This window comes from Mesoplodon mirus, assembly GCF_964341445.2.
Source record: "Mesoplodon mirus genome assembly, chromosome: 5".
Classification (NCBI taxonomy): Eukaryota; Metazoa; Chordata; class Mammalia; order Artiodactyla; family Ziphiidae; genus Mesoplodon; species Mesoplodon mirus.
In genome coordinates this window covers 38,785,332-38,799,834 of record NC_138980.1, presented here as the reverse complement: position 1 = coordinate 38,799,834, position 14,503 = coordinate 38,785,332, and the positions used below count along the sequence as shown (strand labels likewise).

Sequence of the window (14,503 nt, the reverse complement as noted above, 5' to 3'; positions counted from 1 at the left end):
AAAGTGGGATGATGAGAATGGGCACAGCAGACCCTTTGGGGTCCCTCTGTGCAGCTCAGATGCTGCCAGCATCCCTCACAGGGGACCAAACTCCCATCGGCTGGTGGACAGGATGCCAGAATGGGGATGGGGCACCAAAGGATGGAGCAGTAACTGGAGGACAGAAGGTGGTCCTAAGGGATCACACAGTGCCTGCAGGGACAGGGACAGATCCCTTTCCTGGGGCTTAGGGAACCCAGTTCCCAGCTGAGTTTGGTGCTTCACCTCCCTGTGTGGCCTTGGGCAAGTCACTTCCCCTCTGTGAGTCTCAGTTCTCACATATGTCATATTTGGAAGTTTGTCAAGCTGTGGAAGGTGTCTGGGAGATCTCTCCATTGGAACGTTGAGAGGGTTTGGGGTTCAGCCCCTCTGCGTCCACAGCTGGGAGGGGAAGCTGTGTCAGATGGGTCAAATGGGCGGTGGGTTGCAGTGATGGTGGCATGACAGCATGCTGGTGTGGGCGACAGGGTGGTCTGGCTGTAGCAATCACAGAAGCAGGAGTTGGTGAGATGCAGCGTGTCCATACCACCACCGGTACCCTTCTCCGGGAGGGTGGCAGGAAAAAACACTGCAGCCAGAAGCATTGCCACCTGGGGAGACTGAGGTCTGATGATGACTGTGGCGACAGGGCTGGGGAGACTGTCATGGTCCTGGGTCTAGATGCAGTAGCATCATGTCACACACATGAAAAGGGAGGCTGGGTTGGCTATGTCACTTCCACGACTCCGTGCCTCTGCAAACCACTTCAGCTTTCATTTTTTGTCATTTTGTTAATGAGGGTGGGTGGCTGGGACAGTCACAGAGCTGGTGGTGAAAACTGTAGTGTTTCTGGCAGTTGCAGCAGGTGGCTGACCAAGGTGGAGGCAAGGATTGCCTTAGCCTGAGAGATAACGTCTTATTTCAGAAAGTCAGTGATAAATTGGGCATCACCGGCCAAGGACCCCTTTGATTAATTCACAAGCAAACCACCAGCTAGAGCTCTGGGCTTGGGATGGAAACTCTTCCGAGACAGAGCCAAGCCAGGAAGACTCCTTGATCGAAAGAACGCAGGAAATGATTTGCTACTTGAGAGAAAATCAGCCCCTCTTAAGGAAGCCGTGTGAAATGCTTAGTCAATGATTTGCTTGGCCAACCGTGTCTGGGAAGGGAGAAACTCATGCAAGAGGACCACAGAGACAAAAAACAAAAAAAGGTGGAATCCATCCATGAGGCCAATACCTCTGTCTAGGGGTGCTGACATCTTCCTGGAGGTGTAATGGGTGCCAGGAAGAGTGTTGAAAGATTCAGTGAAACAATGTTCATAAAGTGCTTTAAAAAGCACATAATATGTACTCAATACACGGTAACTGCCCCTGTGGGTGATGCTCATTCATGGTGGGGGTTCGCGGTGGCGGTGGATGGATGTGCCTCATTCTTGGATACTGTAGAGGAGTTGGGTTGTTGGTACCATTGGTTGTGATGGTGGTCATTGCTGTCAGTTGTCCCAAGTTGGTGGTGACCACGGTTCTTGTGGGTGGGTTGGTGATAGTAATGGTTGCTTTTGGTGCCAGCTAGTGTTGAATGTTGGTGGTTGGTGGTTGGTGGTTTTCAGCTGGAGGGTTGATCTGTGGAATGATGGCAGGTGGTCATCATTTGAAGTTAGGTGGTCACGATAATGTAGGTTTGCTGTTGGTTGTTCATTGTTGACTTTTGGTGACGGTCCTGGGACTAGTGGTGATGCATCACTGGTTTTGGAAAGGGGTATGGTTGACGGCTGCTTCAATGGTAGTGGGTCATGTGTGGTTGTTGATGGCTAGTATTGTGATTGCGGTTGTTATTGTCAGTGGTGGTTGGTTATTATGGGTTGTTGGTGCTGGTGATAATAAGTGGTGATGGTGGTGAGTGATGATAGGGAAACAGGTGGTGGAATCCGTCAATGTTTTTCTGTCTGATGTTAGCTGGTGCTGCTGGCATTGAGATTATCAGCAGTTTCTGTTTGGCTTTGGCTGGGGGGCAGGTAAAGGCAGCAATTGGTTGTCCTCGGTTGATAATGGTGGTGACCTGAGGTTAATCGTGGTTGTTTTGAGAGTACAGATATAAAGCAGGGAGACCAGTGATGCGGCTGCTTGATCGAGGGGCGGCAGCCATGGGGATGGACGGAAAGGGCTGGGAAGTCAAGAGAGAGTTAGGAAGAAAGACTCTAGAAGGACACGGGTCCCCACATGTTGGAGAACGGCCTCTGTCTAGGCCAAAAGAAAACTGAGACACTCCTCCCAAGGGAGGGGGAGACCTGAGAGCCTTTAGAGATGAGAATGTTGTTTGCATGGTATAAAGACACAGGGTGTAGCCCCAGAACCCCATTGAGTAGGACCAAGGTTCCAGGGGCACACCGCAGGGCCAGGGCGTGGCCAGGGGTGGAGGGCAGCTCCAGCAGCCACTGCCACAGCAGCTTCGCCTCTGCCTCTCCGCTGGCTGGCAGCCACAGTGCACAGGACCCCGGCGAGGAAGGAAGTGGCTGTTTCGTTGTTCTCTCCAGTATGGGGCTCTGCTCATCGCCACCCAGGAGCAGGGAGGCCAGAGCAGTTAGGGCAAATTGCAAAACCCTCATCGAGCCCTTCCTCCTGACCCTGTGCCCCGTGCCTGTGGGATCGGCCAGCTTAAGGCTGCTGCTGCTGCTGCTGGCGATGGCGGGAAGCTAGCATTTCCTCTTGACAAGCCTGGCCTTGTTGAATCTGCACAACTGCCCCGTGAGGTCCATGGCCCTCAATATTCCCATTTGCCTGATGAGAAAACAGAGACAGAGAGGTTAGGCGAGCTGCCGTACAACCCAAAATAGCAGAGGATTTCAATTCAGTGATCCCCAGGGTCACACTTTTAACAGCCACCTTGACCTACGACCTCCTCCTCCTCCTCCTCCTCCTCCTCCTGCCAGGTAAGAGGCCACCTGGGAGTGTGGGCTGACCCCCATACTCTCCAGGCTGCCCACCCCTGCCTCATTTGGACCTGGACTCTCTATTCCAAAGAAACTAGGATCCTGGTGTCCCACACACACCCAAGGCCTTCCTGGCCCATGGCTCCTGCTGCCACCACTGATACGGTCTGGGACATTCATGTTGCAAAGCCCTGCCTCCTACAGGAAGCCTTCTCTGATTGCCTCAGCTCTCCTTAGCACCGTCTGATTGGGATCACTGTCTCCCCTGGGCAACTCGCTTCTGAACTACTCAAGGGCAGAGTCTAGGCCTGGTCCCCACCTACTTCCATGCACAGTAGGGGCTCAGGAAGTGTGTTCACTAGAGGGCTCCAATGCCCCAGCCCTACAGGAGCCATCACCTTGGCCCTCCCTCCTTTGGCACCAGGGAAGCTCCACCCCTCCATACACTCTACCATGGGTTGAGGGGAGCCTCTCTGAAGAGCTGAAGTTAGAATCTACGTCCCCACTCCCATCCCAGCCACCTCTGACCCCTGACTATCTTTCACAAGAACCCCAGCCGGTTGAGTCATCCTTGGCTTGTGGTCAACTATGACCACAACCTCTTTGTGGTACCCTCACCCTCCAAGGAAGGAACAAACAGCTTCAACTTGACGGTTGGAGACTTGGGGGTCACAGAGAGATGGACACCCATGACACAGGGCAGGGGGCAGTCTCATCCCAGTGATACTTCATTCATTTATTAATTCAACGAGTCTACATCGACCAGCTCCCCTATCCTGTCAAGCCACTGATCACTTCTATTAAATGCTTTTGGGGCCACCAGCTGCCATTTCCTGAGGGACCCCAGTGCATCTTTTCTCAGCACTGGCTCATTTACTTCCCCTAGCAAACCCACAGAGGAGATTTATTATGGAATTCATTTTCCAGATGGAGCAACTGAGACTTGGAGAAATTAAGTGGCCTCCCTGGGGTCAACAGAGCCAACTGTTAAGCCGGGCCTCACACCCAATCCACCCCTTGCCAAAATTGTCGACTCTCCTCCCTCACACTGTACCCTCTTGAGGAAAACCTCTCCCTCTGCCACAAACAACCCCGTGGTTTTTGTGATCACATAGAGCTAGGATGGATCTGGGGGTCCCGGGTGCCTGGGGCGGGACACAGAGGGAGAGATAGCAGGGGCTACTAGAGGCAGAGGCCCACTCAGCTGGGTGGGGGAAGGCGGAAGGGACAGGAAGAGGAACCAAGTCCTCGGGGTCAGGCGGGCCAGCCAGCCTCGGGGCTTCTGACCTCAGAGAAAGGAAGTGGTCTTGAGTCTCAGCTGAGCCTGAGGGGTCCCAAGAGCATGGGGACCAGGGTGACCCCAAAGGGGAAACCGTGGACAGGACCAATCTCATCTTCTCTCCTTGTCCTCATCTGACCTGAAGCACCAACCCCGGCCACCCCCCAGCCCCGACATAGACCCGGCTTCCCTTCCTGCTGTGTGACCTTGCGGAGGACACCTAACCTCTCTGGGCCATAGTTTTCTCTTCCACAAAATGGACCTAATCAGAGTACTGACCTCGGCATGTACCCAGAGGATGCAGTGAGGTAATTCACTGAAAAAAGCTTAGACCAGAGTCTGGCACAGAATAAGTGCCAGTGGGGTGTGAACTACTGTTATGTATTGTTGTTCTCGGTTACCATGGTTACCACCCAAGCCCCACCCCTTGAGGTCTCCAGAGAGAGAATCCACTTCCAGTTCCCCCTACACACACCTACCCAACCTCCCCACACCGACTCAGGGAAAGAGCAACCCCACCCAGTCCGTGAATGACACCACTTCACCCCTGAATTTCAAATTTCATGGGTTCTTCTCACCAACACACTGGAGAGCCTCCCCATCTTGAATACAGGAAATACACTCCCCTGACCCCTCCTCTCCCCGAAGTCTCTTTCCCTCTTCCCCAAAAGCAGTCCTCTCTCCCTGACCTCTAGATCCAACTTCTGACCCTGATGTCAACAACGCTCTCCATGGGGTCTCTCTGAGTCTCCAGTGAGCGTGGAAGTTCTTTAGCAGCTGGGGGTCCGGTCAACAGTTCCCTGCTTCTCCCAACCAGCCCCTGTCACCTCCAGGCCTCCCCAGGTCCTGGCTTCCTCCAACCTCAGCCTCTGCCCTAGGCACACTTGCCAACACCTCCGTGCTCCTGCTCTCACATCCTTGTCCTCCCGCCACCCCGCCCTTCCCACTGCATCCTGGAGTTCTCAGAGCATCACATCCAGCACCCTCTTCTTATAACAAGCATCCTGGCAGGTCCCCTTGAAACGCTGAAATGGAATAGTGAAACACACAGACATCCATCTTTCGAAAACATTTAATGTGGCCCCCTGCAAGGCAAAGAGAAAATTATTTAGAATAAAATGTGCATGGAAAGATGCAAGTGCTCAGGCCAGTGGCCCAAGAACATCCACTGGAGTGGCCAGGTGCTCTCACCTGGACACAGGTGCATCTCAGGGAGCGAGACAGCCCTCCCCCCCCCCCCGCCACAAGCAGGACACTTTAACCTCACTAGCAGCATGAGCTTCCAAACGCTGGACATTTCTTAGTGAAATCTGAACAAAACTAAAATCTCCCTTGCTACGCAATAGCCACTTTCCTGTAAAATACAGTGGGTATCAACCATGCAAAAAATAGGTTTTCTGTTTATACATAAAATAGGTTTTGGTTCTCAGTTCCAATTATTATAAACAGGTTTGTCACTTACATGAACTTCTGCTGGGGTGGGGTGGGGAGCTGAGGGCAGGACGATTACGTATTTGTAAAATAATGTAATTAGGTATATGTGCAAATTTAAGGGGACCTATGGCCCCCTTAAATGCCAGCCATGTCCCCAGCCACGTCCCCATCCCTGGAACAACCAAATATGCTCCCACGATTTTTTTTTCTTTGGCCGCGCCTTGCATCATGCAGGATCTTAGTTCCCCAACCAGGGATTGAACCCGTGCCCCATGCAGTGAGAGTGCGGAGTCCTAACCACTGGACCACCAGGGAAGTCCCCCACAATTCTTAAAGTGCCCCCAGGAGTAGTACAGCCCAGCTATTGTGCATGACATCCAGAACGTGGATGGGGCTATGGTGAAGGATGGCTGGGGGCTGGGGGGTTCCGAGGGAGCACCTGACCTGTCCTGGAGTCAGGGAGGTCTTCTCGGAGGAGGCGTCACCTGAGCCAAGGCTTAAGGCATGGGTTGGCATTAGCCAGGCAGGAAGGGTGTTCTGGGCAGAGAGCTCAGCATGTGCAAAGGCTTAGAGGCAACACAGTGAGGAACTGAAAGAGTTCTTCCCAAAGTCCTAAGTTACTGGCACAAAGTAGGTGCTCAGGAATTCTATGTAGAGTGGATGCATGGAGGTGGCGATGATGGGAAGCCATAGACAGAGAGATGAGATGGTATTTGTCATATGAAAACCTCACTCCTAATACTCAGGCTGGAAGCATTCTCAGGGGTTTGAGCCCTGCCCACCCTCCTCCTCTGCATTCTCTTCCTGCTTCGGTCACACCTCTGCACATTTGCCCAGGCAGTTCACTCTGCCTGGTGAGCCCTTTCTCCCTGCTCTTGATCAAGACCTTTCTCAGGGGCTTCCCTGATGGCGCAGTGGTTGGGAGTCCGCCTGCCCACGCAGGGGACATGGGTTCGTGCCCCGGTCCGGGAAGATCCCACATGCCGCGGAGCGGCTGGGCCTGTGAGCCATGGCCGCTGAGCCTGCGCATTTCGGAGCCTGTGCTCCGCAACGGGAGAGGCCACAACAGTGAGAGGCCCGCGAACCGCAAAAAAAAAAAACCTTTCTCGGCTTTCACATCCCACCCCAAACACCACTTGGGTCGCAGCCACTCATGAGTGTGGATGCAAGAACCTGGCCTTTGCTGTCAGATGGACCCAGATTCGAATCCCACATCCTTGGAAACAGTTTAGCTGCATCCTTGGTCAAGGGTCAAATACTTCTCAAGTCCCAGTCTCCCTCCTAGCCTACACCACACTGAACTGCTGTGAGGATTGCCAGTAATACTGGTGACATCTGCCTCCAGCAACAGGCATGGTGTAGATGCTTGGTGAATGTTAATTCTGTCAAGTGTCCCTCTGCCCGGGGATCATCCTCCTACCCGACCTTGTTCCCCAAAGCAGTTAATCCCTCACATCAACCCTGGGAAGTGAGGCTGCTTCTCGCATTTTCCAGATGAGGCCACTGAGGCTCTGAGCACTGTTAGGTCACACAGCCAAGATTAGAACCCAGATCTACCCCACACCAAAGACTGGGCTCATTTAGTGTCTGTGGGTATTCTTCCACGAATGCCCCCGGGGTTGTCAGCATGTCCAGAATTTGAGCAAGCACCTCCCCTGCTCAGGAACTTTCTGTGGTTCCCCAGTGCCCCCAGGTGAGACTGGCTTCTCATCCACCTCTGCCCTACAGTTGCCCATGCTGACCCTCCTGCTTGATCCCTGCCTGAATTCCTTCCCAGATGTGCCCAGCACACCATCTCCATTCCCCAGAATCTGCCTGGCAAACCCTGGTCATCTTTGAAGACTTGACTTTGGTTCCCAGCATCTTGGGGGTTTTTCCTCTGAAGCTGGGTTTCTTTCTTTGCCCTTGTCCCTTGTTTGTTCAATAGGTCCTCCCTGCTGGGACTAGCAAGGACTCAATCCCAATCCCTGCCCTCCAGGAGCTCCAGGTCTGGGGCGGGTAAGGGGCTTCCCAGAGGAGGGGCATCTTGTCTGAGCATGAGCTCACCAGACAGGAGAGCTGCAAGCCACCATCACTCTGTGTGCTGGACTCCTCCATGGCAGGGGTATATTGAACGGAGGCAGAGGGGGCCTGAGAGAGCCAGTGTGCTTGAGTGTTTTAGGCACTGGATGAGTTCATTTGGGCTGAGAGAGCATTCCTGGCAGGCTTCCTGGAAGAAGGGTTTTGAGGAGCGCCTGTGTCTGAGTCTCCTCGTTGGGGCCTAAGGAAGGTGTCATCTGATGAAAAGCTGAGGGAGGGAATGAGAAGGCAAAGTGGGAGCCTGGGAAGGTGCAGGAGCTGACTCTCTGAGGATGGAGAAGCCCACGGCAGGGGTGGTGGGAAGGCTGTGCGAGCTGAGGACCAGAGTCACAGCCAGGCACAGAGGCAGAGATCACAGACACATGGCGGCTAAGAGAATCTCAGAGGATGGCCTAGGATGACCCCGAGGGAGGAGGATGGGAATGGGGGGAAGGAGTCCATCTCCAGGTGGAAGGGGTGGCAGCGGGTCAAATGCCATGGAGAAGTCAGGGACTCAGCCTGGACCAAGGCAGGGAGAGCGGGGCTGGGGACGTGAGAAGCAGGGTGGGGACTCCGCCATCAAGCCTTCTCTGATGCCCTCCTCTCCTCCCACAGCCACCAGAGTCCCAAGCACACTCTGCCCTTCTGGGCCAGGCATCGCTGTCTCCTTTATGGCAACGGGATACTAAGTAGAGGCGTGGTGGGACCAAAAGAGAGTGTTGAGGGATGTATCCGAGCTGTCATTCTGTCTGGCCTCCTTTGGGACTAGACCTTGCCTACCTCTCCTGGTGTCCCGGAGATACAGAAGAAGGAAGGGAGGTGGTGGGGAAGGGGACAGCATCAGAAGCTGATGATGGAGGTGAGCCAGGAGGGGGTGCTGAGGCACCATCCCCCGCCACGCCCCCTGCAGGGGCTCACCGCCACCCCGCGGCCCCCACCCCCAGGGCAGCAAGGAGCGTTTCCACTGGCAGAGCCACAATGTGAAGCAGAGTGGTGTGGACGACATGGTGCTGGTGCCCCAGATCACCGAGGACGCCATCGTGGGCAACCTCCGCAAGCGCTTCATGGACGACTACATCTTTGTACCCTGGGCCGCGGGCGGGGTGGGCAGACGAAAGACAGAGGGACAGGAGGATGACTGACCAATGGATGGAGAGATGGTGCGCGGATGAGAGCAGAGAAGGATGGCAGAGGGACTGCAGCATGGAAGGGGCACACATAACTGAGCACAAGAATGGGGGGGGACACTTACTGCAGTCAGAGCGCTGGCTGTTAGGACAGGGGACAGGGGAGTGATAGCAGGGCCCCGGTTGGGGGTGGTCCTGGTCCTCACTGCTCCCTCTGCCCCAGGGGTAGCTCAGCCACAGCATATTCTATTCTCGCCATTCTGGATCCAGATCAGTTTTTTCCTAAGAGACCCAGGGTGCTTCTGAGGGACAAAGCCTGCCGGGACACTGCATGGCCCTTAACCCTCCCCCAACCAGACCTACATCGGCTCCGTGCTCATCTCCGTAAACCCCTTCAAGCAGATGCCCTACTTCACTGACCGTGAGATCGACCTCTACCAGGGCGCGGTGAGGCCGGGGCCGGGTGGGAGGCACAGCCCCAGGACCCCCGGGCCCTAGCCCTAGGCTGAGCCCAGACCTCCCTCGCCAGGCCCAGTACGAGAATCCCCCGCACATCTATGCCCTCACAGACAACATGTACCGGAACATGCTCATTGACTGTGAGAACCAGTGTGTCATCATCAGGTACAGAGTCGGGGTCCCAGACCCTCGTGCTCAGGCCCCGCTAAAACAGCATCATCACCCCAAGGAGGTGTACTTGGAACTCCTGATCCAAACAGAGCCTCGTTGTCCCTCTCCGCCTCTGGCCCTGCTTTACTTTTCTTGTCACCATCTGACCCATGATATATTTTATGTATTCATCCTGTTATCGCCCATCTGTTCCATCTAAATGTCAGGAAGACAGACACTTGGATCTGCCTTGTTCACTATTGTATCCCCAATGCCTGGACTATTGCCTGGCACACAGTAGGTGCCATTCATTCAGTGAATGAATGAATGATTGATCAGACACTGGAAAGAGCACTTCCCCCACCCCGGCCACTCATTATTCCTCCCCTCACCCACCCCCAGTGGAGAGAGTGGAGCTGGGAAGACGGTGGCAGCTAAATACATCATGGGCTACATCTCCAAGGTGTCGGGCGGAGGCGAGAAGGTCCAGGTAAGGCAAAACAGAAAGAAGGGCTGAGTCTCCCCACTCTGCACGGTATTTCATCCCCCCCACCCCGAACTCCCACACCCCCCGTCAGTCTGACCTCTTCCCACCCCACCTGCTTCTTTCCCCAGCATGTGAAGGACATCATCCTGCAATCAAACCCACTGCTGGAAGCCTTTGGCAACGCCAAGACTGTGCGCAACAATAATTCCAGTCGCTTTGTGAGTCTCTGCAGCCTGCTTGGAGCAGATGCTCCCTCCACACTGACTCGCTGACCTCTCTCTCTCTCTCTCTCTCTCTCTCTCTCTCTCTCTCTCTCTCTCTCTCTCTCTCTCTCCCTCTCTCCCTCTCTCTCTCTCTCTCTCTCTCTCTCCCTCTCTCCCTCTCTCCCTCTCTCTCTCTCTCTCTCTCTCTCTCTCTCTCTCCCCCTCTCTCTCTCTCTCTCTCTCTCTCTCTCTCTCACCTGTATTCTCAAGAATACAGGAAATACCTGCTCCTTACTGGGAGACTCATTTCCTGTTCATGGTTCATCTGAAAAAGAGTTCCCCATCAGCATATCTGTGGAGGCCATGACTTGTCTGTGTAGTGTTCTTGAATACTCCTCCCCCAGCTGCAACCAGGCTACGTCTGTTCCTATTCACATTTCAGGTCCCATTTATTTCCTCATTCATTCTTTCTTTCATCATGTGGTTCTTGGAGTCCTTCTTTGTGTCAGGTGCTATGCTGAGCCTAATGGAAGACAGAGTAGGTAAACGGATTTGGATTTATCATCAGTTTCTGTCACGGCTTAGAAGTGTGGCTTGGACAAAGAAAAACAACGTAACCTTGTGGGGCTCCTCTGCTGGGATGGGGATGCTGTTAATATCCATCTCATAGACCTCAATAATTTCAGTAAATGCCTGAACATGGAAATGGATTAATGAATTAAGACACTAATGATATTTTTTAATTTCCCTAAATATTATTAGTTATAGTTATTAGCTATATTTTTATTTTCTAATATATTTTATAATATAATTATATTTGAAGTATCTTCCCCAACATTTTACTGTAAAATTTTTCATATACATGGAAAAGTTGAATGAATACTACAGTGAACGCCTGTATGTCCATCTCCTAGATTAATAGTTTACTATACCTGCTTAATCGTATCTCCATTCATCCATTTTTTTTGATGCATTGCAAACTAAGCTGTAGACATCATACCTTTCCCCCCAAACACTTCAGCATGTAGATCATTAATTATAGTCCAATATAATTTTGCAGTTCTCTTTTATTTCTTTTAAAGTAACAGCAAAATATATAAATCTAAAGGGGACCATTCACTGAGTTTGGACAAATGCATACACCTGTGCAACCCACACCCCTACCGATATACAGAACATCACCACCTCTCCAGAAAATTCCCTCTTGTCTCTTTCTAGTTGATCTCTACTCCTACTTTATAATTTTTTTTTTTTTTTTCGGTACGCGGGCCTCTCACTGTTGTGGCCTCTCCCGTTGCGGAGCATAGGCTCTGGATGCGCAGGCTCAGCGGCCATGGCTCACAGGCCCAGCCGCTCCGCGGCATGTGGGATCCTCCCGGACCGGGGCATGAACCCATGCCCCCTGCATCGGCAGGCGGACTCTCAACCACTGCGCCACCAGGGAAGCCCCTCTACTCCTACTTTACCCCAGAAGCAACCACTCTGATATTTTCTTTTTTCACCGTGGATTAGTTTCAGCAGTTCTAGAACTTCGTATAAATGGAATCACACAGTCTGTGTTTTCAAACTACTAATGCACACCAAAACATGAATGAATCTCAAAAATATGTAATTCTATTTTATTTTATATAGTTTTATTATACAATAGAATAAGTATTTGTCATACATTGTAGGTGTTTAATTGTGTAGTATGATGATGTCATTTGTATTGTAATTGGATGTAGGTGGCAGAAAGGAGAAATAAGGGGCTTGTCTGCCTTCCAACCTCCAGCCAGAGTGGAACCCAGATGGTGTCAGAGACCAAAGATGGTGTGGGTCCCTTGCTCTGGGCTCAGGGACAGCATATGGGAGACACCCAGGATCATTGGAACCAGTAGCATTCCACAGAGACATGGAGGCCTCTGTGTTATGGTGAAGGGACTGGGGAGCTGTCAATAAACTGTGATACTTCTCTGTGCCAGGCACAGGGCTAAATGCCCCAAGTGAGGGCTTGAAACATCAGAGAGGGAGGAAAAGGCATTCCTGGCCCAGGACACAGCCTAAGCAAAGGCTCGAGGGAAAGAGCTGGTGAAAAGAACAATAAGAGGTGAGGAGAGAAAAGCAACTTGAGGTCATGTGGCGAAGAGTGACAAAGAGGCCAGGCTCATAAGACCGATCCCCAATCCTTCCTCACCTGCAGCCCTGGGACCCTGGGGGGGCTGATGTGGCTCTCTTGGGTTCAGGGCAAGTACTTTGAGATCCAGTTCAGCCGCGGTGGGGAGCCAGATGGGGGCAAGATCTCCAACTTCCTGCTGGAGAAATCCCGAGTGGTCATGCAGAATGAAAACGAGAGGAACTTCCACATCTACTACCAGGTGCGCAGAAGGGGGGCCGTGGGGCTGGGGCAGAGGGAGCCCCACCTGGAGCCCAGGGGGAGACAATGGGAGGGTCAGCATTTGGAAGCCCATGACACTGAGGACTCAGGGATTACGAGGGCTGTGCCAGTCCATCACCACATGCATGAGCATCGTTTGCCCTCCAGCTGCTGGAAGGAGCTTCTCAGGAGCAGCGGCAGAACCTGGGGCTCATGACCCCCGACTACTATTACTACCTCAACCAAGCAGACACCTACAAGGTCGACGGCACCGATGACCGGAGCGACTTCAGTGAGACTCTGGTAAGCACCAGCTGCCCCTCCAGCCCCGGGAAACGTCCCGTGTTACAAATTGGGAAACCAAGGCCCAGAGAGGGGAAGGAACTTGCCCAAGGTTACCGAGCAAATGAGTGACAGAGCCAGGACAGAGGCCCAGGTGTCCTGACTCCCCAAGTCTGTGCCTTGGCCCCCAAAACCTAACCCAGGGGGCAGGCTGGAGGTCGGGATTTGTGGCACAGGCTCTGTCCCTGTTGTGCCCCCCAGAGTGCCATGCAGGTCATCGGGATCCCGTCCAATGTCCAGCAGCTGGTCCTGCAGCTTGTGGCAGGGATCTTGCACTTGGGAAACATCAGCTTCTGCGAAGATGGGAATTATGCCCAGGTGGAGAGTGCAGACCGTGAGTGTGGGTGCTGTGGAGGGCAGGGTGGAGGCGTGTACGCATGTGTGACCTGCTTCCTCCTTGTGTGGCCCCCCTGGGGGTAAGTTCCCATGAGGACAAGATCGGTGTCACTGGGCAAAATGGGGAGAGATGGGGGCGCTCACATGAAACCCAAGAGCCCAGCCGACGGCTCCCTTCCCCCCACCCGCCCCATCACCTGGCAGTCTTGGCCTTCCCCGCCTACCTCCTGGGCATTGACAGCGGGCGGCTGCAGGAGAAGCTGACCAGCCGCAAGATGGACAGCCGCTGGGGCGGGCGCAGCGAGTCCATTGACGTGACCTTGAATGTGGAGCAGGCGGTGTACACGCGGGACGCCCTGGCCAAGGGGCTCTACTCCCGTCTCTTCAACTTCCTCGTAGAGGCAAGTGGGGCCGGGCGTGGGAGAGGAGCTCGGGGACAGCACCAGGCTCTGGGCTTGGACCAGCCCAGAGGCAGTGGAGGGGGGCGGGGGAGGGGACGGGGGGGCCTCTTGACTGTCATGACCAGTTGGTGGTCATGACCTCACCAATGCCCAGCCGTAGGAGGCGTCAAGCAGGGCAGGAGGTGATCTGATGGGAGATTTAGGGGCTTCCTGGCTGTGACATGGAGCCCAGGAAGGAGGGATCTATTGGAAACGTCCAGGCCTGGACTGAGATGGGGGCTGTTGGGATGGACAGGGGTGGGTGCATTTGAGAGCCACGAGGTGGGGGGGGCTTTCAGGAGGACAAAGTGATGGACTAGATGGGGGTGGATGAGAATGAGACGTGTCAAGGTCAAGACTAGTAGCCAACATTCCATAGCACCTAATGCGTGTCCGCTATGGTTCTGTTTTCCATGCATCAGTTTATTTAATTCTTAGAAAATAGACCTCTAAGAGAGTTACTACTATTACCCATTTTAAAGATGAGAAAGTAGAGGTGCAGAGGGGTTAAGGGGCAGAGCCAGCTCCCAAGGCAGGAACCCAGACGTTCTAACACCTGGATTTCTCATAGGAATGACCGATGGGGGTAAGGGTATGCACAGAGGTGGGGAAGGTGGGAGGGGACCCAGCCTGTGAACATGGCTAAGAGCATTTCAAGAGAGTGGCAGGCCACTCACCTAGTGTCCCCACCGCATCACAGGCCATTAACCGTGCCATGCAGAAGCCCCAGGAGGAGTACAGTATCGGTGTGCTTGACATCTATGGCTTTGAGATCTTCCAGGTACGTATGACACTGCCACCGGCCCACGGCCACTCTAGGGTGGCCCAGTGGCCCCGGAGCCTCCAGGATCAGCCCACTTAGGGAAGCATTCTTTCCCTCTCTTG

At 53.6% G+C, this 14,503-nt stretch overlaps 1 protein-coding gene across 2 annotated transcripts in view; it reads left to right on the top strand.

The window, feature by feature from the left end:
* The window catches only part of MYO1F (myosin IF), a 34,090-nt gene that overhangs the window by 1,124 nt on the left and 18,463 nt on the right, over positions 1–14,503 (top strand). The window contains exons 2-11 of one of the 2 annotated variants that reach the window (XM_082622113.1): positions 8,666–8,803; positions 9,206–9,295; positions 9,378–9,472; positions 9,860–9,947; positions 10,073–10,162; positions 12,370–12,501; positions 12,669–12,803; positions 13,044–13,176; positions 13,383–13,579; positions 14,319–14,399. In XM_082622113.1, the coding sequence (XP_082478239.1) occupies positions 8,666–8,803; positions 9,206–9,295; positions 9,378–9,472; positions 9,860–9,947; positions 10,073–10,162; positions 12,370–12,501; positions 12,669–12,803; positions 13,044–13,176; positions 13,383–13,579; positions 14,319–14,399 (1,179 nt within the window). Of the gene's footprint in view, positions 1–8,665; positions 8,804–9,205; positions 9,296–9,377; positions 9,473–9,859; positions 9,948–10,072; positions 10,163–12,041; positions 12,234–12,369; positions 12,502–12,668; positions 12,804–13,043; positions 13,177–13,382; positions 13,580–14,318; positions 14,400–14,503 lie in introns of those variants that run through there. The other variant, XM_082622114.1, reaches the window with a different exon arrangement.